At 38.1% G+C, this 26518-nt stretch overlaps 1 protein-coding gene across 2 annotated transcripts in view; it reads right to left on the reverse strand.

Annotated features, from left to right (window-relative positions):
* Nucleotides 1-26518, reverse strand: part of mcu (mitochondrial calcium uniporter) — an 86530-nt gene that overhangs the window by 36676 nt on the left and 23336 nt on the right. The window contains exon 2 of one of the 2 annotated variants that reach the window (XM_030156868.1): nt 8967-9077. In XM_030156868.1, the coding sequence (XP_030012728.1) occupies nt 8967-9077 (111 nt within the window). Of the gene's footprint in view, nt 1-8966; nt 9081-26518 lie in introns of both variants that reach the window. The other variant, XM_030156867.1, reaches the window with a different exon arrangement.

Here is a 26518-nt window from a genome sequence, read left to right on the forward strand (position 1 = left end):
TCTCCTCCCCTCTGCTTCCACTTCTCTGTTCTACACTATAAAGAGGTAAAAACCTGAACCTACATCAATACTCATTCTTCCCCCGGCGTAACTGAAAAGAGTCGGGACCGTTGAGAACAATCAGTCGACGGTAAAGTCAAAGTGAGTCCTATCCGACCGCTGTGTGTTCATCAGCTTTGATCATCAGCCCCTTTTTGGAGCCTTTGGGGTAAACTGTACGAACATGCTTCCTTTTACAGCGTGCAGTGTAACAGTGTCAGTGAGGAGCCAGACAAATCAAGGGTCTTCAAATCCACTTATGGTATTTTACTTGTAACTTAACCTGTATATACAATCACATTACGTTGGCTTCTCTGGGAAGAGGAGGCGTTTGTGTGCAACAGTCAGTGTAAATGAATGCAAACAACCATATATAATAAGTCTGGCTACAGATTCATTTTATAGTGGGGGTATGAATCTCACCTTAGAAAGCAACAATGATTTTCAGGTACATTTCTTACAACACTTAAGCAGGACATTCACTGTGTGACACACTATCATTTCAAATTATGCTCTAATGCTTTCTTATTTTATTGTGTTGCAAATCCCACTCTGTACTGCGATATTTTAGCATTTCAAAGTGTTTTCTTACACCTGGGTGAAGGCAGACCATGAGCATAAATGTAACACAAACAAACATGAAAGAGAGCGAACATGATACAAAAGGACTTCAACTGGCCAAGAGAAAAAGAAGTGGAGCTATTTTTGTTGCAAGCATGTGGTTTAGGTATGAGAAACCTGAACCACACCGGAAAACTGCAGACTGGTCCCCCCTACACACTTGTTTGGTGCAGACTTACAGACTTACTAGTTGCAGGTGTAAAATCCCCAGACCACAGCGGGGAACAACAGCTACTTTTTAGTCTGACTAAATCAAGTGGTATCGGTGCAGATCAAATATGTTCCAGTTCATGTAGCATCATCTTAAACCTCCCTTCCTCTATGAAGTTTATTTTTTTTCCCAAAGGGACAATGCATATTAACAAACACAATATATGCCAATATGCAAGATCATAGCTTTAGTTCCTGCATTAAACAACATAGTTAACGTAAAACCGTACAATTCAGTGTACTCATTCAACAGACAAGTAAAACACACAATACATGTATGCTACATTGTACACAACATACACACACACAATTTCAGAGCCTTGCAATTAGGGCTGCTACTAATGATGATTTTAATAATTGATTAATCTGTAGATTATTTTAATAACTAATTGGTTCATCAGCTAAACACAAAAGACTCAATTCTCAAAGATCAGTATTTAACCCAAAGCAAAACAGGCTGCAGTCAAGTCACTAGTGATTACACCTCCGCAATAGCTTCGGGTATAGTTAGCAAGTGCTAGTTCACTACCTAGACTTGTTATGGCTAGAGACTAGCAAGATATAGTCTTAAACCAGCTCTGGTTATAGGCTATCAAACTAGTGTTGCATGTATTAGTTACAGTCAATGATAGGTAACGTTAGTCTGGTGGCCTGATAAACGGAGACGAATGAAAACATTATAATTATGACAGTAGTGTCTAACTAGCTAGTAGGCTAAAGAAATCACGACATGTAGGCTATATTAAGCTAGGTTTACATTATGTTCACAGTGGCCACGGCAGCCCCATTTAGCCAAAACGTACTGCGAAGTGGGATTTTGGCCATTTTTTCTCCATATTCAAGTTTTGTTACATAAACAGTGCACTAAGTTTTGGCCGAACGGGGCTGCCCGGCACCTGAAACCTCAGCCTAAGCTGTTCTGTGTTTTCCTCTGTTACACTACACAAGACCCAACGAGTAGAGGTGTGTACTGGCAAGAATCTGGCAATACGATACAACTCACAATACTAGGATCACAATACGATATATCACGATATATCATGATACTGTTAAGAAGGTAATTTTTTTGTTTGTTCATTTTCTCTTAGTTCATAACTAGTATCATAACATTTATTTTGTGCAATCCCAACAAAGGAACTACAATCTGCCACTCTCAGACAGTAAAAAGTGCTTTTCGGATGGTTCAAATAAACATTATTTAATCAAACGGTGTTAAATAATAATAAAGAAAATATAAATAATAAAGAAAAACAAAAAACAAAAATGAACCTCCGCCATATCTGCATTTGAATAAATACCTAAAAATATCGATACAGTACTTTTTAATATCGATACAGTATTGTGAAATGAAATATCGCGATATATTGCAGAACCGATATTTTCTAACCCCCCTACCAACAAATCGACTGCGAATTCATTGCCAACTCTTTTAAGAATCAATTTGGATCGATTTAATTGATTTGTTGTTGCAGCACTAGTTGTAATTGTTTTATATGCATGTATTTTATATTTTGTTTAATGTTTAATTTTTGGGGGGAATTTAAAGGTACTTTACACTTGCTACTCTGTATCACTGCCTGTTGTTGTCATGCATCGTTGCTTGTTTTACTGTGACTCAATATCATTGCAAATGATTTCACAGGTCTAAAAACAGGTTGATACACAATGTGGAAACACTTTTTAGAGAGTTCAGACTTTCACACTGTTCACAGAAAGTTATCAAGGACTATCATTGTAAAAAATAGAAGTAGAAGAACAATAATTGGAACATGGAAAAAATTACAATACACTGATACAACACCGCTCTGAATGGAGACACTGTGCATCGACGAAGACAGCAGAAGATGTTAATGGCTTCCAAAATTGTAGTGAGAAAACTAACTGGAACAAAGGTATAAAACACAACAAATGCACAAACCTTGGTTCAGAAAATACACAGTGTTTAGATGTATAGCTTTTCTTTCTACCTCTAAATATTTATACTATACATCATATTTATATTTCACATATTTTACATCTTATTTCATGGTTGCAACTGAAAATATAAAGTTTCCACAAAGAAGACAAATAATTGAATGAGTTGTTAACTTGTGTGTTTAACTAAAAAAAAGAAACAGGTTTTTGCATTTAGTCATTTTACACCAAGTATTTACTCACTGAATTACAAGTGTGTCATATCATTATATGTTATATGGATATGAAATGGCCAGTATTGGAGTATGAGATGATGATCACATTATGTTACAAGAATAAACTAGGTTTTCTTTCTAACAATAGGTCTTTTTGAGTTACGAGCTTGAGTGCAGCTGCTCCACACAGTGAATGGCCAATCAGTGTAAATGGATGATGTGGGACAAATATTTGCTGACTTGAAGCAATAAAAGGAGAGGAAGAAGTGGAAACATGTGCACACTGACACAAAGACGGTGATGTACTCTTGTCCGAGGGAGCATGTGCTTGAGGAGGAAGCAGTTAGTTTGGGAGGGAAAAGGGAGGTCCGCTATCTGCCCCAACAGTTCCATGTGTCATTGAACTAGAACAACCAGCTACTTTTAGCCCCGTCACCATAACACACATGCCTCCTAGATGAAAAAGTCGCCATTGTTTTAAGTAATTGGCCATTTCCCAACTCGTCACCTAAGTGACACAAGACTGTACATTGCACTTTGTGAGGTAGAAGGTTCATTCTGCAGTTTTACAGCCAAATCCCAGAGAACCACAGTGTTTTATTACTTTAGACAGCGTCAATTACAAAGACACGCAGAAAGAGTATGGGTTATAGCAGAGCTGTGTCATAATACAATAACATATCATGAAACAACTGTTAACAATTCCATATATTACAGACACTGTAAGCAAAATAATAAAACTTTCATACACAAACAGACCATCAAATGTATAAAATCTAAATGGAAAAGTATGTTTTCATACAATCAGAATAATGTGATCTGGATTTATATTTGTTCCAGTGCTGCTAATTTCAAATGTTGTGGCAGAGAGGTCAGGGTTTAGACTCAACACAAAATTAATGGATCACTGTCTGCCAGAAATCTTTGCAAGTAAATATATTCTAATATATTTATAATTTGCAATGTTTTTCCACAATTGATGCAATAATCGTGCAATACTTGAAAGTATTTTCTTATCTCCTGACATGTTCATACAGCCCTAAAAAGAAGCAAAATATTCTTAGATATAATCAAATTATATTGCATTAAGCAAAGAAAGGAAAATTAAGTTCCTCTGCACGGATATAATGCACACCATAGCATTTTACCTGCTGTTACACAGTATTAAATCTAGCTCAATATGAGCTTGAATATTAGACATTCAGATATTTTTTCCTTAAAATTATGCTATTTTCATGATTTTTCATGATTTGAATGAATGAATGAATGTTTATTTCAGTTAAATACAAAATACAAAACACATACATATTAAAAAAAAACAACAAAACAAAACACCTACATATTAAAAAACAAACAAACATAAAATTAACACATTTTGTAACTGAAAAAGGAAGAAGCTGAAGCTGGAGGCTTATTTCTGCTTCTCCTATTCATATCCTTAGTCCAAGTCCACACCTTAAGTTGCAGCAGATAAATACTTAAACTTAAATTATACTACATTCAGTGTAATAAGTTATTTTACTGAATTTCCTTTCAAGCAGTGTAATAATCACTATCCTGTCTACGTTTAAGGAGAACAGCTGTTTAAGTAGAGATGCTTCTACATAGACTTGGTGAAGACATGAGTCTGGAGTGGGTTCAAAGTGCTTGTCAAGAGTTCCTACTTTCACTACATCTTTATTCACTACATCTTTGACAATCTTGTCTTATTTTATTGAATATGTGAATACTCTTGTGTACTATAATACACACAAAGTACCATAAATTCTGAGTATTGGACAGTTTACAGAGAGGAACCAACAAACCGTTCCCTCTTTATTTAGATTTCCACATTTCTGTCAGTGTGACGGTTGACAACTTTTCTAAATTGCAATGGCTGCCATCTGCAAGAGCAGAGGCACAGATGGGTTGAGAGGTCCATACATGAATAGTGTTGCAGAATGTGACACTGTGTGTGTAGCCGTGACCCACCAGGCCTCATGGGAGGCTGCAGCCAAACTGATGGATGCCAAGAAAATACAGAGGGAGGAGGCAAGGGAGTGAGGGAGGGAGAGCTAGCTCTGCCAAATAGGAGACAAGTGCCTGTACTGCAGCAATGCAGGAGCAAGAGACAGGGATGTCAAGGAAATGAAAAAGAAAGAGATGGAAAAACAGGTGTAGCCTGGAAAAAACTCAGTGCATACATGCCAGAAGATGCAACAAGGCTCATTTGAGCTCATGCCGGCAAAGCCAACAAGTTATGCAACCTGATTTTCATTCCATGAGAGTTCCTGTTTTCTGTCACCATTTTGCTGATTTATCTTCCACTGTTGCAGTTATGACAACATTATCCAGAACCCTGTTCTAGCAGAGGCAACATGCCCTGGCAAAGTAAACACTCCCTGCTGAGCCTCTCCTGTCTTCGCCCTCCCCTGCCCTCTGAACAAACAGCTCTCCCTCTAGAGGCCACATGGCAGGGTTAGGGACGCCTGGGACTATTGACTGGATCCCTCTCATCTCTGCTGTTTCACCCCGTCGTGAACACTGCTATACTACATTGACCTGCAGATGATGTTTTGACTTCACAGCACTGTGTGTAATGTATACATTTCCTCTGTTCTCATTCACCAATCTTCTCCCAATGCCTTTGTGAGCGGCCTGCTGCAATGTAAACACAGTCCAAGGGAAGCCACTGCTCATTTTTCACCGTACAACCACCCCCCACTCTGTAAACCACTGCCTGCCTTCTCCATTTCATATAGTCCAATGACACACAGACACACATGCAGAAACACAACAAAGCTCACAAAACATACACTGGCTCCCATGCACACATGCACATATTCACACACACACACACACACACACACATACACACACACACACACGCACACACACACACACACACAGAAAGAAGAGGAGATGAGCTAATGTACTGCCATCCACAGCAGAAGGATTGCAAGCACTCAAGGAACAAATATCCTGTTCTCATCATAAAATTTTCATCCATTGCAAGCTTGTCGGTGGGCCAGGCACACTTCCTGGTGAAAAATGTACACACTTAACCTTGAACTGATCTTTTTAACATAATGCGTGTTTCTTTATTGGATCTTGGCTGGTCCAAACTAGCAGTGATGACAAGTGTAAAGAGTTGAGATCTGGCCAAGTCAAGTAAGAGAAAACTGGATCTTATGAGTGGTTTGTCCTGATCTATCTGAAGGACACTAACATGAAACCTTGCCCTGTGGTGTCATGTGGAAACATGCAGAAGTTTCCAACACATAACATAGACGAACAAGAACTGACTCCATGTGCTCAAATTTAAATTGCACTGTTCATGAAATTCAATGATGTTTAATGGAAAATGGAAATGTAATGAAACCTGGCATTTTATTTAAAAGTTAGATCAAGTCAAACTTTACTCAACATATATGTAAAAACTGTGGCAATTTGCAGACAGAAAAGAATAATTAAAAAAAAAAAATTTCATTACAGTTAATGCAATATGACAGCACAGAAAAACAACCCCATAAATCTAACTCTTCGTGATTATACCTGAATGTACGCCATAGACAGATTACAATAATCAATCAAACTTAAAACAGAGGAAGAAATGAATTGATGCCACACTTTTAGGCTGAGTGAGCAATAGATCCCGAAAATCACATCTGTTATTTTGACAGATAACAAATTCAGTCCAAAAGTCTTATGAGCACCAGGCAGTTAGGAAAGTGTATTACACATCTGCAAGTCAATTAAGCTATTATTGTAACCTACAGGCCTGCTGTTCAACTTTGCTAATGTAGAACACAACACAAAACAAGAAAACGTCCCCTATGTGGCACCAAATATCAGCTGCAACATGATTATGTGTGCATACACAACGAACAAAGTTTTATATATTACCCACAGAGCTGCGGCTTGGTGGAATGAGTCAGTGTAGCACTTTTGACAAGTTTGCTTTCACATCAAAGCTACACATCAGTGAAACAGCTTGTTCTCCACTGTCGCACACGGCACCACAGAACTTACTGGTGTTTATAATCCAAATACATTCATGTCAAAGTACTGATTTGTAGCAGATGTAGCATGTACTTGAGTCCCAGCAACAAAAACCAGCTCAGTAGAGGAGAAGCTTTGAATGATAGGATACATGAATACATCTGAATAGATTTCCAGTGTTAATGGCTTTATCAAAAGGCTGTTGTCTGGTGACCTCATCAGCCATTCAGATTTGCCCCCACTAAATAAGCCGTGCATGTTAATCACAGGTAAACTGAAAACAATACAAACAACAACAGGTGATTCCCTGTTAAAATGAGATCAGGATTATTAGGGTAGGCCCTGGCTCATATCGACAGATCTGTAAACACCTCTACCTGAGCATGCTATCTGACAGTTCATTTTTTTCATGCATTTTATCCAAACACAAGCCAATAAATGTTTCCCCATTAAAGCGGAGCTGTTAATATTCTCAGACTGATTTCAGCTTCGTAAGGCAGAATGACGCATATTACAAGACTGCCAATATTCAGTCCGCTTATATTGATCCGATGCCCAAAACAATCCAAAATCTTGGCGTGATGATCACATAACAATTTCCTTATTGACCTTTCAAATGACTTTAAAACTGCAGCGGGGTGATGAAAGTGTCGGGAGGTGCTGACGATGCTGCTGCTAGTTGTCAATATAGTAAAAAAGCAACAGCGTTTTACATCAATGAGGTAGACACACACACACACACACACACACACACACACACACGGATGACCTGATAAATATGGATTTGTGTTAGAGACCACAGATAATGTGCAGAATAAGTCAATCTTGTACTTTGAGATCTTTTGTACAGGGTGATTGCTCTTTATCCAAATACAAACTCCAGACTTTCTCAAACCTGCTATTTTTCTCCCAGTACTTTGACTTATGTATTTTTATATTTGTGTGCCTACTTTTTTGGTTGAGATTGTACCTGTTGAGTTTAGTAGAAAAGTTCATTTTAATAAATATTTGAATGAATGAATGAATGAATGAATGAATGAATGAATGCATAATTCATAGTAAATTATGTTTTACTGATAGAAACATTTTCAAAACATATGAAAATCCAAAAAGTGCATGGATATCACACAAACAAGTTTCACTAGAATCATTCCAGAACCGACCAGTTAGCGAAATCATATCAGGTTTTTTATATGCTTTCCTCATGTATTTCTTATCTTACAAGTAAGGCTGTCAAAATTAACGTGTTAACGCAGATTAATCCCATCATCAAGATTAATCTGATTAAAAATTTTAACGCAATTAACCCATCTGCAGTGCAGAATGATTCTGAACGTCTCTGCCAATGCATTTCAGGCAGTTTGTCCAAGTAGAGTTACCGTCTAGGCAGTTGACCCAACCGATAAAGACAGACGACACTAAACAGCCCGTTGGCCCTCTCAACGGGAAATTCGAGAACAAAAAAAACAAGACAAAACAGTCGACTGACGTAACGTATTATGCACACTGCAGGAAGGTGTTTTCTTTTCACCGACGCACTTCCAGCTTAAAATACCACATTAACATGAAGCATACATTGGTTGAGAATTCTGCTAGCACTTCGGCTAACGTGTCACCCAGCTTGCACCAAACACATTAAGTGCATATATATTTCCTTCTTTCCTGAGTCTGTTTACTCCTGCAAAATGAAACGCGATTAATATAGATTGAAAATGAATGATAGTTAAGCGTGATTAATTGAAATTAATCCACAGCAACCTTGTGATTAATCTGATTACAAATTTTAATCGTTTGACAGCACTACTTACAAAATTATGTGCCTTTGAGCATACTCTAAAATTCGACTATGAGAGAAACATTTTACATACTTAAAAAGACTTTCACCCAAAATTCCATACTTTTTAAGTCTTTCAAGACCTGTGCAAGAACCCTGTTAGTAATAGACAGAATGCACACATGTATATTTGTGGACACAAACACACTAACCTGTGGAGACAGGGCAGTGGGAGGCTGGGTGAAGAGTGTGGAGTGGGCTGCTGACCGTAGGCCATGTGCTCTCCTGACAGTCTGATGGGAGAAAGGAGCAGACAGTACCTCCTGCTGAAGAGAAAACACACAATCAGACAGAGACAAGTTGTGTGGTGTGTCATCATTAGCTCAAAATAGACCGACTGCAATGATCTCAACACAAACAGAAAAGAGAAGCGCTGGTGCCATTTTCAAAGCAGGCACCATCAGGGATCTTACAGTATGAGCTAAAAAGAGGCTTAAAATAATGAGCCGTGAAAGTGGAGGTTGTTTTTTACATTCTTCTCGTCACAGGGAAGGACGATTTCCTTTTTGCTGCAATTCAGGCACGATGAGGTTCAGTGTGTAACACAGGAGGACAATCACGTGAAACTTCCTGTGTTTGCAGGGGAAAATGTGAGAGGCAGGTTCTATTTGGAAGTGTCAATCTGAGATAAAGGAGCTGACCAGCCTGCAGCTACAACACACCTAGAGCAGGATTAGCTCGATGTTATTATCACCATCCACGATTTAGGGGCTTACAAGGGCCGGCTGTATTGTGCAGAGGGAAAACATAAACTATCTTTTCTTTGATGTGTGAGCATTTGGGTACTGGTTTGGTCTGAGAGTGAGTGTTTTCAGCTGTGTGTGTGTGTGTGTGTGTGTGTGTGTGTGTGTGTGTGTGTGTAGGCAGCTGTAAGATAGAAGGTCACGGTATACTGGAATGACTAAAATACTTTCACCTTCAAAGTTAGTGTACACACTCAGATGTTCCCTGCCTCCCAGCACTGAGGAAAATAAGATGGGAGATAAAAAAGGGATGCTTTTTTCCATCTAAACACCGAGACTGTATACACTGAATGAAAACAACAACCGCACCCATGGACCAGTGATTTTCAACTGGTGGGTCGCGACCAAAAGCAGCTTGCAAACCCATTTTCAGTGGGTCGTGAGTCTTTGCCTGAGTAAAAAAAAAAAAAATGCTAAGAAACTATGGAGCCAAAATGATGACTTTAATGTTTGAAATTGAAAATAAATTTTGCATTGAAAACACACCCTGAAACTGAAAAACAAACATTGGCATTGAAAAACGTATATTGTAAAAAATTGTAATGGAATCAAAAAAGGTATTGGCATTGGTTATGATGCCATTATAGTTTTTTACAATACACGTTTTTAATATTTTCTTTTCAATATCAAACATCAAAGTCATCATTCTGGCTCCATAACAAACACTAGTTGCACTTTAATAACTGAATTCATTTTGCATGAAAACAAGTGTGTTGATAATGGCTGTTACTGAAATGTTCTGATTGCTGTCAGCTTTATGATTAATGTTTGAATAAGTGACTGAATGCACTTTTAATTTTTAACTGATTATACTTCTTGGTTTTGGTTAAAATGTACCTAATTTAGTGTTTAAGAGAACATTTCTCTCTTTAGCCTCACCACCTGCCGGGCATTTTGGTTAATCATTAAACTTGTCTTTTGTGTACCATGATATTCCATATTATCTCAGGTTCAAAATGCACCATCTTTTCATTGAGTAAATACAAGACGTATAACTTTAATCAATTTGGGTCACGGCTTGTCACTGAGGGGTGATAGTGGGTCCCAAAGCCAGATCAGTTGAGAACCACTGCCATAGATAACCCATACTGGACCATGGATGTTGAATGTTTAAACTAACTTAATAAACCTCTACTATATCTGCCTGTGCTCTGCTTTTAATAACCGTATTCCGCAGCATGTATTGAGGAAGCAGCATAAAGGTCAGATGTGATGATTACTTTCACAAAACCGTGCACCGTTACCAGCATATTTAAGAGGCAAAGGTGTGCAAAATGAAACATTTAAGACCTGATTTACTCAGATCCAAAATATGATATGCTCAACCGGGTGTGTAAAAGACAGCAAATGAAGATAATTAAATGTGAAAAACATAGAGGTCACATTTTCTAAAGTGGTTTTTATCTACAATAGCCCCAAACCTTATGATTTTCAGGTGAGAAATGGAAATAATTTAGGTAAAATCGATGCATTTTTAATTTGATTTTAATGTGTTTTTTTTATGTTTCACGACTAAATACTTATCCTTTCCAGACTTACAGGAAGCCAAAACATATCCCAGAATGTAGTGTTGAGTGATGGGACAGAAAACACAGAATCATTAAGTTACAAATTAGAGTCAATTTCAAGTGTTTTTCAAGGCTGATTCCCACTACTGATTTAAAAAAAAAAAAAGAAAAAAAAAAAAGAAAGATAATTGGACTATGAATGCACCAATATGTCAGCTGAACATCAGTATAGAGAGATACCTGATTTTATTAGAGTATTATATGGTGGTAGCAGACATGTATCAGTCCTGTTAAAATAAAGGGTTTTTTTTTCAGAAATTTGCATGATTTAATGAGCATTCATTCAAAGCTAATGTATTGAAGAGTTGATGGACTTTAAAATACACACTTTTTAAAGATTTCATTGTTAAAGGGAGATAAATAACAGCAACATCTGTAATGATTATCGGCCAAAATGTTATTTTCAATATTGGTATGAGCTAATATTTTTGCAACCACTGCATCCCTAACTCAGAACCAATATGTATTTGGAGTAAAAATTAACATATTGGAGAAATAATTTGAAATTCTCCACATTATCTCAAAACAAAAAGTTCCTCAATATGTCTCAGAACACTGATAGAGAGAGGACGCTGCGTTGAAAACAAAGCATTGCACTTTACTTTATTGAATGGAACAGTTATGAAGGACAATAATTATTGCATTCTGAATATTTGGTTGCTAATAAGTATATTCTTCTTGCCCAGGGTTTTCCTTAACATTATAAGAAAACTGAAAAATGCTGAGATTTCTCTACTACTAAGGGGAGAAAAAACACTCGATTTGCCCAAATAGAATTTTTTGTGGGAAGAAGCCGATTGTACTTCATGTTTCTTAGAACTATCTTCTAAATGCACTGTTTTTTGTCAAACAACAAAAGCCATCACAGGACCTAAGGCCTCCACAAACCTAGGGAAAATCCACCTCTTCTGAAGGGAAAAGAGGAAGCCCAGTCCAGCACAGAGTGAACATGCGTAACGTCAGCTTCCTGATAAACCTGCTAAGTGACATTTTTTGGTTGGGAATAAAAACCTGCTATCTCCCCTATTATAGCTTCAAATTTCAGTCTCCTGTGAAAGTTGTTTACATTCCATCATAAGTACCAACATTGAAGGAACAGATATTTTTTTTAATCATATTTCACAGTTTCCTGTTATATAAACAGTTTTTTGTTTCTCCTGTAAAATTTGCCAAAAGTCACATAGCAGGTTTTATCAGGAAGCAGACGATAATACACACACAGACTTCAGGTCCAGCTGTCCAGGTGTGCATTGACCGAGCAAACAGCTGACATGTAATGTAGCTATAAACACACGTTAATCAATAGTAATCACCATGCTAGTCTGTGAAAAGAGTCCTGTGGTTTTTCAGTTATTCTCTAATGACATATCTGCTGTGTCCTTTTCATTATCTGAGCCTCACACTAGGAATGGATGAATACTAAATATCTACAGGCGCCACATGTTATTACACACACAATTACCTTTCCTTTAATGACTTTTGGCCTCTGTAAAACACATTTGACAGTTCAGGACAGGGCTTGCATTGTGACCATCAGGGGTTTCACCACCTGGAGCAGACCTTTACACCAGGACCACAATCAGATGAATGTGAGAGATTTTACCTTGTATTGTATGTGTGTATATATATATATATATATATATATATATATATATATATATATACATATATATTAGGGCTATCAAAATTAACATGGATTAACCCTGTGATTAATGTGATTAAAAATGTATACTTCATTCATTTATTTATTTATTTATTTATTTATATTTTTAATTTTAATTTTAATTTTAATTTTTTTTTTGGTTGTTGTGTACTTGCCACAGTGGAGGTGCTCCATTATGACCAGCATTCATGACAGTTCTTTCCCCCTCCGCCTCTCAGTTTCTTCTTGCCAAATTAATTCTTAAAAAGGTTGTACTGTGGCCAGTTTATGAAGCAGACTTTTCAGTGATCATAATGCTGTTTGACACAGGATTTTCAGCACTAAATCAGAGCAGACTCTTAGCTCCCTCGAGTGATGCCTGACCACCCTCAAAGCCTCACACTGGAACATACTCTAAAGCTTAAGCAACGTGTAATATCACTAACACTTTGAGGCATTTTCTTCAACACTAAGATATGCACTGGACCTTGGCACTTTGATAACATGTTGCAATAGGATTAATGCTTGTTTCTTATCTACGACATGTCAGGCATACTGCATCCACCCATAGGAGAGGCCTGAGTTCAAGACTCCAAAAACTATAAAAAGTGTCAGAATCTCCTCTGGTCTTTTACTGAGGAGGAGGAACAGCTATTGTCAAATTGTTGACACTGTAATGAGGAATATTTACAGAAGCTAGGCGTCTGCCAAGCAACCAAACTGAGTCATTTTCATTCTGGCAGTGAATTCAAGCCGCAGTTACATAGTTCCAGAATAATATGCTTCTATGTGTCAGTGCACTCCTATTCAAAACATAGTATTACACTGTTGCCAAAAAAGGTGGAATAATTTTCTTTCCAGACACATTCCTCTTTTTATTCCTATTCATACAGATCAGTGATCATTTTTAACCAGGTGCAATTATTAAAGTTACACTTTGTCTATCTAGAATAAATCATTTTATCACAATCATTTCATGAGAAAAGGTAAAAATATTTAATTCCAACTTTATGGTGAACAGTGAATGCATTTAACCTATTTTACCCATGGCAGTATCACAAAATAACTGAATGCAGATGTGCGTTAATAATTCACATCAACATCTGGACATACCCTGATGACTTTAAGCTCTTTTTGCTCTTTGGAGATTTTTGTTTTAATTTTTTAAGGGCATGACAGTCACTCATCATAATAATGAGCTCCCCGCAGACAGGTAAACTCTGGACCAGCAGTTGCTCTGAACAGTGAAGTCCCTTCTGACTCACACAAGCTTAACTTACTGTCACTGGCCTTCCCTTTGCTTCAGTTGCATCAGTTATTTTAGTTTATTATTAGAACCAGAATAAGGTGTGTCCGCATTATACCAGCGTCCGTGTATAACTGTGCAACATTCAGTACCAGAAGTATTTGCTCATATAAAACATGATAAACTGTCCTTCTGAACATATACTAGTATATATCTAAGCTGTATTTGTTGCTTTGTGTGTTTATTGGTAATAGTAGTGACCAAGATTGTGTATTGGCTATAATCTGCCAATATATGTGTCTTGACATGGGGTTATGATACTATACAGCAGTATAGCGCTATGTAATAAGCAAAATAATGTATTTAAGTTAATAAACATGCTTTAGTACATATATTAAATGGTTGTAAATACAATATAAATACACATCAACTATTAATTTAAAAACAAATCACAAAATATTTGCAATATGTACACGTGTCAGTCTTTTCAGTTTCCGAACACGGTTGATGTGAATTTCTGGAATTATTATTAAACACAGCAGGTTTTTTGCAAATAACTTGGTATTCCTTTTCAACTAAGATTTGGTAGCACAGTCAATAACACATACTGTATTTCCTCAAATAAAAACTGAGTGTCAATTACAAGCCAAATATCAAATAATAGCTGGCATCGATGTCGACACAAAGAAACTAAAGCTGGTTTTCAAATATAATCCGGTAAAATATAAAGTGTATAAATGTCTGGTGGCTGCCATTCAAAGTGCTGCCAGTAAAGAACAATGTTTACTTGTACAAGCTAAATTATATTCAATAATATAATCCATCTGTTTCCAACACTTCTAGATCAGTCTCAAGTGTTACTACCCAATTTCACTATAAGTTTACGTGTAGAAAAAAGCAGAATTTTACAAGCTTGATAGGAAAACAACATTCACACAATACAAGCTCTGTTAAGCATCAAATGGTTTCTATCCACTGAAACACTACAGGGCTTTTTGTGACAGTTAACAAAGAGTTGTGTTTGCAGAAATATTGAAAATGTGAGCAGATCAAAGTGAGGTTTTATACTAAATATGACAGTTTGTACAATAAAAAGAGGAAATCACAATAAAGGCCTGCCTCTAACATAATCCATACTGCCTTGATTTATCACAATTATATAAAAAAATAATAATTACTTGTGTTGTTGTCAAGCAGATACTAAATAAATGGAGACTGTTAATTTGTTATGATGTAAATTAGTGACATTAAGACATAATTGGCACACATTTTCCAGTGGTGAAGTATATAGATTATTTTTACTGATGGTACTATTGATCAGTTCCTCCAACTGATAATCCAAACAAAACAAAAATAATCCAAAAATCAGTAGAGTGTCATGAAATTAACAACACCATTACTGAAACAGGCAATTCAAATTGATCCATGAACATCAGGGATCATAGATAACCAGGTAACAATGTGGATTTGCAAAGACTGTTGATACAGCACCTCATTACAAAAACAGTGCAATACTGAGGCTAGAGATGGAACGATTAGAGATTTTGGTGCTATGGTTATCATCAGAGAAATAATTGTGATTTCACAATTACTACAATTATTTTGCAGGGTGTGGTCCATGCTGTGCGTACCTCATAATGTGTACGTACAGACCATATGACCGTATGTCCCTATGCAAAGTGAAAGTGAAACTTAATATGCGTTATTAATTCCTCTACATCTCCTGCTGTTGTGAAGTCATTTACCTTTTCCCTACCACCTGAAACTTTGCTAACTTTCATTGGAAGGGGCAGGACATTTGTTTAAAGGGGCATTGTCCCCTCTTGGCCCCCCTATAACCAGACCCACTCTACAGGCACGTCAGACTATTTTATGCAGTTTGCCTTGTGATCAAACAGAGCATGTTTACTGCATCAATTCATAAGTGAACGCTCCTGAAGCTTGTGTGACAGTCTGAACTGATGGAGAAGAATGGCCTTACTCTACCAACGCTATGTAGCCACAGTGTTGTGAATGGGTTGGACAATGGTAGCCTGAAGCTGCGTAAATGACGGTAGCAAATGCAAACTCTATGGAAAGTGAGCCCACATCAAAAATATATTTATGGTCAAGACAATTCAGAAAGACGTCCACCCCCCGAGACAGGACGGTCAGCCTGTTCCTTCTCTGTCATTTTCACAGGTGGAATAACAACAGGTTGTGTAATGTTGCTTTTGTTCCGTGCTGGAAGCAGGGAAGGCAGACGGCCATCCTTCAGGAGTCTGGGTCTGCTCGAGGTTTCTGCCTGTTAAAGGGAAGTTTTTCCTCGCCACTGTCACCAGTCACAAGCGTTTGCTCCTGGAGGATTCTGTTGGGTTTTCTGTGAAATGGCTTAGAGTCTGGTTCTGACCAACTCTATATGTAAAGTGTCATGAGATAACATTTGTTATGATTTGGCACTATATATAGAAAATTTGATTTGATTTGATTTTGGAAGCACATATTGGCATATCTTTGGTTCCGCTCTTAATCTACTGTATTTTATGAGATGCTTTTAATTAACCATGACGTTTAAAATCGCAATTAATCGCAACACCATGACATTGTTACAACCCTAACTGAGGCACATGTGCAACAGTAGTGTATAAGGGGATAAGCCTCCAACAAATAAAGGCCTGGTACGTTCTGCAGCTAAGGTAAATAAAGGCCCAGGCCACTACATGAGGATATCACAGTATATATACAACATACTCACATAATAAAACAATAGTAAAACCTGTCATATATTCAGTCCCATGAGAACTGACACCTTTTAGACATAAGTAAAAGTCCATCTGAGCATTTAGCCTTATATGTTTCAACCTATGAGTAATTTTGAGGACGATTTCTGTGACCTCTGCGTTCTGCCAAGCCTGCAGCCCACCAAGGTGAGGCCCCATCTATTTCTGTTGATTAGATTGCCACAGAGGGCATGACAGCTGCTCTCACTAGATACCAACAGCAACAAACTGTGGAGCATCATATGCAACGTATACACTCTCAAAACATACCCCCTTATCTCTTGACACAATGGCCCCTGCTGGTTGCTTCCCTTTGAGAATACAACACAATAAGCACTGACACGACAGGCGTATTTTCTGCTTACAAAACAGCTTAAAAGCCACAAAACGTTTCCAACTGTTATCCTGCTCGTGGATTTCAGAGTCATACGTAGCAGCAAGTGGCTCAGAGCTGCTGATAACATGCACGGTGTGTTATTTACACTGGCTGTAAATCCAGTTGTGTATACAGCGCGTGTTGGCAACTCACACAACTTATGGTGATATTCACACATTTGTATTAAACACTGCAGGTTTAACGGTTCTTCCAGTTCATTAGCAACATGCCAGAGGAGGGCTGTCACAATTATCCAAACATGTAGAAGATCCATGCGATGTGTGTTTGTCGATGCAAGTAGTGACTTGCTGAAATTACTGCTATTAGAGAACACAATGAGGTTACAGTGGGACATGATGAAGAGGTACAATGGGCGGCAGCAGCTAGCTCATAACTTGATAATCCTTTCTTGGCTGCAGCATATGAACTGACTATGGGCAAAGTATGAAATAAACAAGACAAAAAAACAGAACCCAGCTTCTTATCTAGCATTACTCAACTAGACACAAGACAGAATCAAGATTAGAGAGATGTTTAACTTAACTTTGATGTCATTTGATTACATTCTACATGTATTTTATCGATTCACTCTGTTATCGCTGCTTGTATTGTGGTTTCCTAGAGATGGTCTTTACTGTTATTAACTTGCGTATCTTGTCTTATTCATGTCTTTGTTGTGTCTTAGTTTAATCTCTCAGAACAGCTCTTTGGTCTACATTACTTTTTCTAAAGTGTGTTGTATCAACAAACCAACTTCACATGACTCCAGCCAATGTCAGTATTGTTTAGCTGATATCTGTTATTTGCATAGATTTGTATTGAGCAATAAATTGATTATTTCAGTTTTTCTGGTGCATTCTAAACAAATATGAATACAAATATGGACGACAAAATTAGATGTGACCTGCACAATAGTTGTGTGTTCTTCCCTCTTCTTTTGTTTCTCGTAGACATCCTCTACTCCTTAAAATGTATTGCATAGTATTGTGCCCAATATCTACATATATCTATAATGATTATGAAACAGGAACTTCTGCACATTGTCCCAAATGTAAATCTTGTGTAGGTACTAGGTTGCACTGTTTGTGGGAATGTGAAAAAAAATTCTGCTGTTCTGGAAGGCAGTATACTTAAGTATTAGTACAGCAATAAGTCAACAGGTACCAGTAAACCCACTTTTATGTCTGCTAGGGAAGGTCCCTGCTTTTCTAAAAGAAAATGAGGAGTCACTTTTAAAGCTAGAAAGGAAAGCCATAATGGTGAAATGGGTTGGAGAAGATCCTCCCTCCATTCCTGTGTGGAAATCACTGATCTCAGAAGTTGTGATCCTAGTAACACTAGAACACGATATTAATAAAATGACTCATATTTTCCTGCAGAAATGGAGGAAGCCACTGGAACTTTTGGGAGTGCAGTATTATTTGGACTTGAATACATAACATGGAGGATATCTGTCACTTTTTGTTTTGTTTTGCTTTTTCTGATTGTCTTCCTTTTCACTTTCTAAAGAAATAAATATTCTCAACTCACATACTTATGTGTTGCATTTTACTATACAGTATGAGCTACTGAGCAAACATAATGTACTACCTCAGTGTGCTCAAGCATATATTATATCTATATCGCATCTTTGTAGTTCTAATGTTATCAACTGTTTTTACTTTTTGTTTACTGTTTGTAAAGTTGTCATACAACTTGAATAAATAGAAGTTAAATATATATATAGTGTATTTGTGAGAATTGCTATAACTCTCTCAATATGAAACCGTACATTAAGTTTGACACTGACATTTACATTCTCAGTAATACCATGCAGAAAAATCTCTAGAGGAAAGGATTTCTTCCATTTCACACCATAACATGTACTTTGAGTTCACCTACATCATGTGAAACAGCTTCGAGGTGCAGACGTTAAATGCTCCATTCTTGTCACAAGTAGAAAATCAGCGACTGCTAGCTGCCACATATTGATTTGCTGATTGACTTATAGGACGGTGTGTTATGAGCTAGCGGCTGCTCAGGGACCAATCTCCACCCATCACAGACATGTCAACCCTAAACTCTGCCTGGTGCACAGCAAGCGGTCCAACCCCAACTCCAATCACACCAGCTCTTTATCCGTCATGCTTCACATGCTGTCAGCCATGCTGTCTGACACCTGAGTGCCACCTGATCCACAGAAACACACATACTGGAGATTTTACACCACGCTCTGTGCCAAGGCCAGAATCCAGCATTTTGTCACCTCTGCACATTCCACATTTCAAACGACATGATCCGCACAAGCCTTAATTACTGGAAGGGGGATCATCAGCAAAGCAGCCAGAGCACAGTTATATCCTTAAGTAAGATACCTCACAGCTCACATTTGCTAATGACTAATCTTAGATGTCACTGATGCTAAGTTAAGTGAACCTCAGTGGAAGACAGTGCAATCAAATAGAACTGAGGGTGTGTTTCTGACGGTGTATTTTCAGCACCATCTACTCAAGACCTGATTAGCCTTGACAATTTGATACATGAAAAAAATAAACCTAGATACCACAGGGCAGAAAGTAATAGTTGGAATTTAAGTCGATTAGTCATGATGTCAATGTTACCATGTGCCCTCCACCCAAAACAAACTAATATACAGTATATATTTTTTTAAAAAAAGACCAACCAAGGAGTGGGTAAACCAGACGCATACCATTAAATACTTTTTTAGACTTTACTTAACTTATGTAGCACATCAGTTCCATGTCTCGGCGAAGTAAAACATAATCTCCCACCCACCCGATGACTTAAAAAAGATGCTGACAAAGCTTACCATTGTGGCTATCTACTACATATTAGCCTATATGTGCACGTCCCTAGTATTTAGCCTACAAAATATAAGCAAGTGAAGTGGCACTCATTTAAATTGGGGGTAATCTGAATACTATTATATTCTAAAACCCCATAAATGTCACTTTTTTAGCTCTGTATTTCTAGTAAGCTCCTGACAGGCAAGTTACATGATGAACTGAACAATAAATTCATGCATTCATTTTCACAAATTATAGATCTGGGTGACAAGGCCAACAAATTAAAGGTCAATATTTCCCAGTATTATATATGACATATGATTTTGATGAAGACAAAACATGTTTCAAGAATATTATTTCCACACGAAAACTATATGCCACACATAACTAGAAAAACACTATTTTTGAAAGAAAGGTCTGCTGAGGAATAATGTTGATCTTGCAGGTAAACAATTTTTCTTGGTTTCTAACAAAACCTTGATTAAATGCATTGAGCAATCCTACATTAATATTAGGTTACATTACATTTTTTTCCCACTGATTTCGTGCTCCAAAGATGACAAAAGCATCTATTTGCTGCCATTATTATTTCCAAAGGTTTTTGTGCGAGTCAAAGGAAAGTATAGTGAAAATAAAATGTTCTACTATAGCACTGTAAATTCATATTGACCTTTGAAATCGAAAATCTTTATATTTTTTCCTTTTCTTTCAAACTTGATGCAGCAGAAAATACAATCAGGAAATATTAGATTTTCATGTTGTGTGTGCTAAAATGGATAACTGGTGTTGTATTTCTATATTCAGTACTTACAGCTTACACTTCTACAGCTGTGCTGGAGTGACTGTTGGGTTCGCTTCAGTTCACCAGGCACCACTACTATGTAGTTCAGGGACACATCAGCCATCGGACAATTTTATCAGCCAATATCAACTGAAATACCTACCACCATATAACAAAAATTTATTGATGGCACTGACCGTTATTTACCTATTGCGGTATATTAGGCTATGGCTTGTTTCAGAAATGTCTACCATTGAGTTTGATGAAGACTTCAAAGACTTTAAAACAGTTCCATTAGCCTATATATAACAACAAAAATACAATGAATGAACAGAAAATAACACTGACAGCATTTGCTATTGGCCATTGTGTCATTAATATTATCAGTATATCCATAGTGAGAATGAATGCACACTCTTACTTGCAAAAACAGCATGGAAGTAATCCAAAGTACTTTAAATATTCACTCAAAATAATCCTCTGGAATGCATTACAAATTACACAGTTAAGGGCATATAGTGAAACACATTCTTAAAGTAACCCTCCCAACACTGACACTAATACACATTACAGATTTCACTTCTGCAAGGTTAATTTGGTAATTATTCCACCAAGGCTTAAAGCACGCTCAAAGCAACACTTTAAATGGTTCCTGCATACTTTAAACCTCAACTTGAAACTTAGGTCACCTTAAATGTGGAGAGAGGCCACAGAGGTGAACTAATAAATAAGTTGTCCCAGAGCGGGGCTTTAGCAGGTTGCTCAGGTAAAGAAATAACATAACAGAGGGGTCGGGCAGGTGTGAAATTCAAACATGGATGCAGTATTAGATCACTCCAGCTGGGTGAACAGGGAACCTGCTGAGGGATGATTGCAGACTAATTAATGGGAATGTAATTTGCTCCCAGTTAAACAAGTTAACCACCACAGCAGATGGTAAAGCGGCTTACCACCTTGGAAAAAAAAGCAGAATGAAGGACAGCTTTCCCTATACTATATCCTACATCATGTCCACTGCTGTTTAATATTGCATGTTGACTACATCCAATGCATGATGTGAGGTCTTTTATGCCATTTGTCTTGTCTTTCCTCTAAACGCGACTCCCTGTTAGTAGTAGTGAGAGTCATAAACTAAAATCACTGGCATTTATTGTACAGTTACAGAATGACTTTTCTATGGATTTATAATGATACAGAGTCTGAAAATGCTGCCGTTTAAAGAGTATCCTGATAATGACTAAAGCCTGAAGAGAAAGGGCTCATATTCTGCAAATGTAGGACATTACATTTAAACAAAGGGGAATAAATTAAAGCTTTCCTATTTAAGGACAGATTCCTGAGTTTACCACGTTTGGCTATTCAAAGTAATGTACAGGGTGAGCCTGAAAGCAACATAAAGGTCCTGTCTCTGTGTGTCAGTCTGACTTACAAGCAGGACAGAAGTGCCAAAGAGTGACACAAAATATTGCACAGATTTAGCATAATTATCTATTTATTCAAATTATATATTTACCATCAACATGGTGAATGGTCATCTGACATTTGCACAGCAAACAGAAAATCTCTATAACTGGTGAGTCTCAGATTTAAGGCCCTGCCTGAAGCTCAACAAATTCTCAGCAGCAGGAATTGTGTACTTTGAGTTAAAAACTGCTGAGTGGCTGTTGTTGTATTTATTTCTGCTTTGTGATCAGCTATTTGATCTGTCTGCACTGAGGGAAAAAGTCCAAAGCTTATCATTGCTATTAACATCCATTTTATCTCAATCCCATTTCAAGATAGTTTTATCACCCAGCTCTAAGTTACAGAAATTCAGCTACACTCATCTGGCGATGTCTTGCTGTCTCAGTCCTTCTGTCGGGCTTGTTCACTCACCCTTACTCACTCACCCATTCTCCCTCACTAGTAGGGCAAAGGCAGAGGCAGCCCCGGGGAGAAGAGAGGCAAGGAGGAGAAGTAAGATGAGGAGAAAGTGGGGAGGCTGCGGGCAATCACATCATTGGCCACAGAGAGGCAAGATGAGGAGAGTGAGATAAGAAGAGAAGAGTTAAATGAAATTTCCAACACATTAAGCAGACCCTGTTACCCACTGCCTGTACATGCAGAGTAAAGGGGGGGGCTGAGTGACCACTTGCCAATGAGTGTCTTTTGCAGCTGAGTAGGATTGATCCACATACAGAATCTGCCTGGATGTCATGATGTAAAGACATAGGTATACACAGAACAGGAATAACCTGCCCAGGCAAACCCACAGGACGACAAGACTAACCACAATAGACAGATGGTGACATTACCAATGAACCCAATTGCCATCTTTTTCTGTCAAGGACGGTCATTGTGTAGATGCACATATGTGTGCTTTGCTGCAGGGTTGGACAAAGAAATTGCCAGAGCCATGGTGAAGGGTTCCTGCAAACAAATATAATCTAGACAGAAGGAAGGGGGGGCATGGTCAGTGTCTGCCTCTGCCATTTATCACCCTTGTACATGCACTCACCCATGCATGTACATGATGCAAACGTGCACAACTTATCTACCATTAAATTGCTGTTCATGTGGGATGCGCACACATACTGTGCATAAACAGGGTCATGAAGTTGGGGGTGTGCAGAAAGTGAGGTTGACAGCACAGTGTCTCCTGCTGCAGAGGAGATGAATGGGAGGGCTGAAAAGTGCCTTCATTCATAATGGAATACGGCAACAAAGCAGCTTCATCCCCAGGTGTCTTAAGGACTATAGGAACTGAGAACAGACAAAGGCAGGAATGCAGGGGATGCTATAGGACACAATGGTGGGACTGCAGACTGCACAAAGGCTGACACATCCTCGAAAGGTCCTACATCTAACTTAAAAATATTTCCCTGATTATAGCCCCAGGTGTTACCCAGTAAAGCTGAGAAGGGCAAACAGAGAGGCCACAATAACATAGCTGGTATGTTAGAAAGCTAGAATGGCCTGGAAATGTCGGAACAGACACCACAAAGTTTAACACACTTTAAAGTCCTTGCCATTGTATCTACCTTTAAAAGAAAGGACATTAAGTCCTGCAGGCAAAGAATGAATTGAATATGAAGAAATAAGGAAGGCTAGACATGCTGCAGTGACAAGATTGCAGCCGATGTTCAGAAGGGGAACCACACACACTAGAATGTGTTGTTTGTTTTATCTTGTACATATACACATCTTCCTCATAGAGATAAAGCTGATGATCAGCAGCGCAAAGAGTGGGAGTGTGGGCGTGCGGGGGAGGAAGCACACGTACATGAGAGAGACAAAGTGAACACCCATCAGAGAGGAAAAGACGGACCAAACAGGAGAAAATTCAGTCAGAGTGTGAGCGTCTGCATGTCTGTTGGCCTGTGCGTGTGCATTAGTGTGCCATCATTACAAAGCAGCGACGTTCAGCGTCAATGAAAGCCACAAATAGCATGAAGCACCAACTGGCACAAAGCTATATGAATAGTCAAAGTGAATTATAATATTAGGGAGGAGTACATTTGAAATCCTCAAAACACAGCGGCGCATACTATCATGTAGTGTTTACGCAATGTATTACACTGACTGTTTATAGGACTCCAAAACAAGGTAAGTGGCACAGTAATTCTACACAGGCAGCTGAATACATGTGCATGTGTTTACATATTTGTGGTTTTCTAATCTGCTTAGAACCAGCTGCTGCTGCATGAGCACATAGCCCAACCCACCATGTCTGCAAACTGTCTCTGCAGGTGAAGTCTGCTCAGACTTTGGAACCGTCACCCTGATCCTATATCCACTGGGTCAGTTTGAGTTGCTCTCTTGAGGATGGCCAAGGGGGGCAGTTTCTCAACACTGCAGCAGCCCAGCCCTTTGCCAGTTCTGTAACTCTAGTCAACCACATCAGTCAAATTTTTATGGGCCTGTCATGTGTCCCTGGTGAAACTGGGGCTAACATGGGGTAGAACTTGTCAGTTCCCCTCTGAGCATTTCTACATTTGACACCATGACAGACCTGCACGATATGAGGAAAATTAGCGACGTGCAATAACATTATATGATGCAATGAAGATATGACTTGGGATGAATAAACAAAAGCCACCAAATTTGATGCTATTACATCTGGAGGTTGCCGTCATTTAGGCTGTGCTTTTTTTCTGATTCAAGTGCATGCATAATGAATGCTAATTAAATCATTTTTATTATTCACCTCATTCCAGACAGTCTTTTGAATGTTCCAATCACAATGACAATGATAATTTATTGATCAGTGTTACCCGGTGACATGCAGTAATGTCATAGGGCAGCCCTTGGGTCACAGCTGGTCACTTAAAGCTTCCCATCCTGCCACGGGAATATTCATAAATTCAGGAAAGAAAAGAATGCCATTTGGAACTTAAGATATGTCCATTTCTTTATTCTGATATAAAACAAACCCAAAAATCACTTGAGATGAAAATAATTATGTTAGGAATGACTGACCACCCAAAAATCCAACCATTTCAGAAGGATGGAGCCTGAACAGTACAGATACAATCAGCCTTTGATATGTGGAGGTACTGGGACATGAACAAAAGACGTTGGACAGTTGATCTGAGTGGCCTTTTTGTGGAATAGGGACGCAGGAATTGGGAGATGTATGTGGGGCCAAGACCTTGTCAGGCCTTGTGTGCTGTGAGAGATGATGCTGAAGTCGATTTATACTTTATGGGGACACAGTAAAAGAATGTGAGGATGGGTGTGATGTGACAGGAACGGTTGGTGTTGGTTAGCAGCACGTTGCACAAGTTGAAGACGGGACAGGGCTGCTTAAAAGGAGATTAATACTTTCTGCAACTACAGACTGGATTCTGAGAAAACATTTCTGAAATCTCACACTCCTCTGTGACGCATGTACCATCATCATGGATTTCCAACACTGTTTTTAAGAGACTATTCAGTGATCTAAGGTAATAAAAAAAAAAACATTTTGCAGTAAGGAGAAAACATTAGACAATGATTAGCTGATTATTAATATTATTTAAATGACCTACCACAGTGTTAATTTTAAGTAACACTGAATATTCTGGCGCTTAGTCAAATTAAGGTGATGCCCAACCCAGAAGCATTCATCACTGTAGCATGCAAGACTGCACTCTGTTAAATACATTAAACTGGTTCCAGTCCATGATTATCACCTCTGAAATTCGAAACGCAGAGTCAGGAATATTCTCACAGACCACGTGGTTAACTCCCCTACTAATGTTCTGATCGTTGACAGCAGATGCTAAATTGCTTTCCCAATCTAGCACGTTTTTTATTTATTATCTTGTTTATTGGCTGACTGAGCACATCAGTTATATTTTAAAGATTCAATTTAACTGATTTTGTGCCAAAAAAGATTATTCACATCCTCCTTCAGCACCATTTGACCAAAAGGCTTGTCCTTTCGCCCACAGTATATCCTTCGTACGGTGGCTCATTACAGCACAGTTCATCCATGGCACTGTGGGGAGCTTTTATAGAATTCAACTGCATCCAAACATTAGGAAGTGACCGTGCTGACCTGCAATATGCTTTGGGAGCTACTTTATGTTATATACCTTTAATGCAAACTCAACAGTTTGTGCTGGTGCAGCTCATCAAAAGTTTTCCATTAGTCTATTACTGCAGAGCTTTTATTGTGGAGCAGCTCCGTGAAGGGTTGATTTTTGTCTTCGGCTCTTATTTCTTTTATATTACATGAATGACTTTTGTTAAAATTTAGACACTTTAGTTAACACTTAGGTTAGTTGAGAGTAAACAACAAACCCTTCCACAGTTTGGTGAAACTAAAACCTCAAACACA

Source organism: Sphaeramia orbicularis, chromosome 15 (assembly GCF_902148855.1).
Source record: "Sphaeramia orbicularis chromosome 15, fSphaOr1.1, whole genome shotgun sequence".
NCBI lineage: Eukaryota > Metazoa > Chordata > Actinopteri > Kurtiformes > Apogonidae > Sphaeramia > Sphaeramia orbicularis.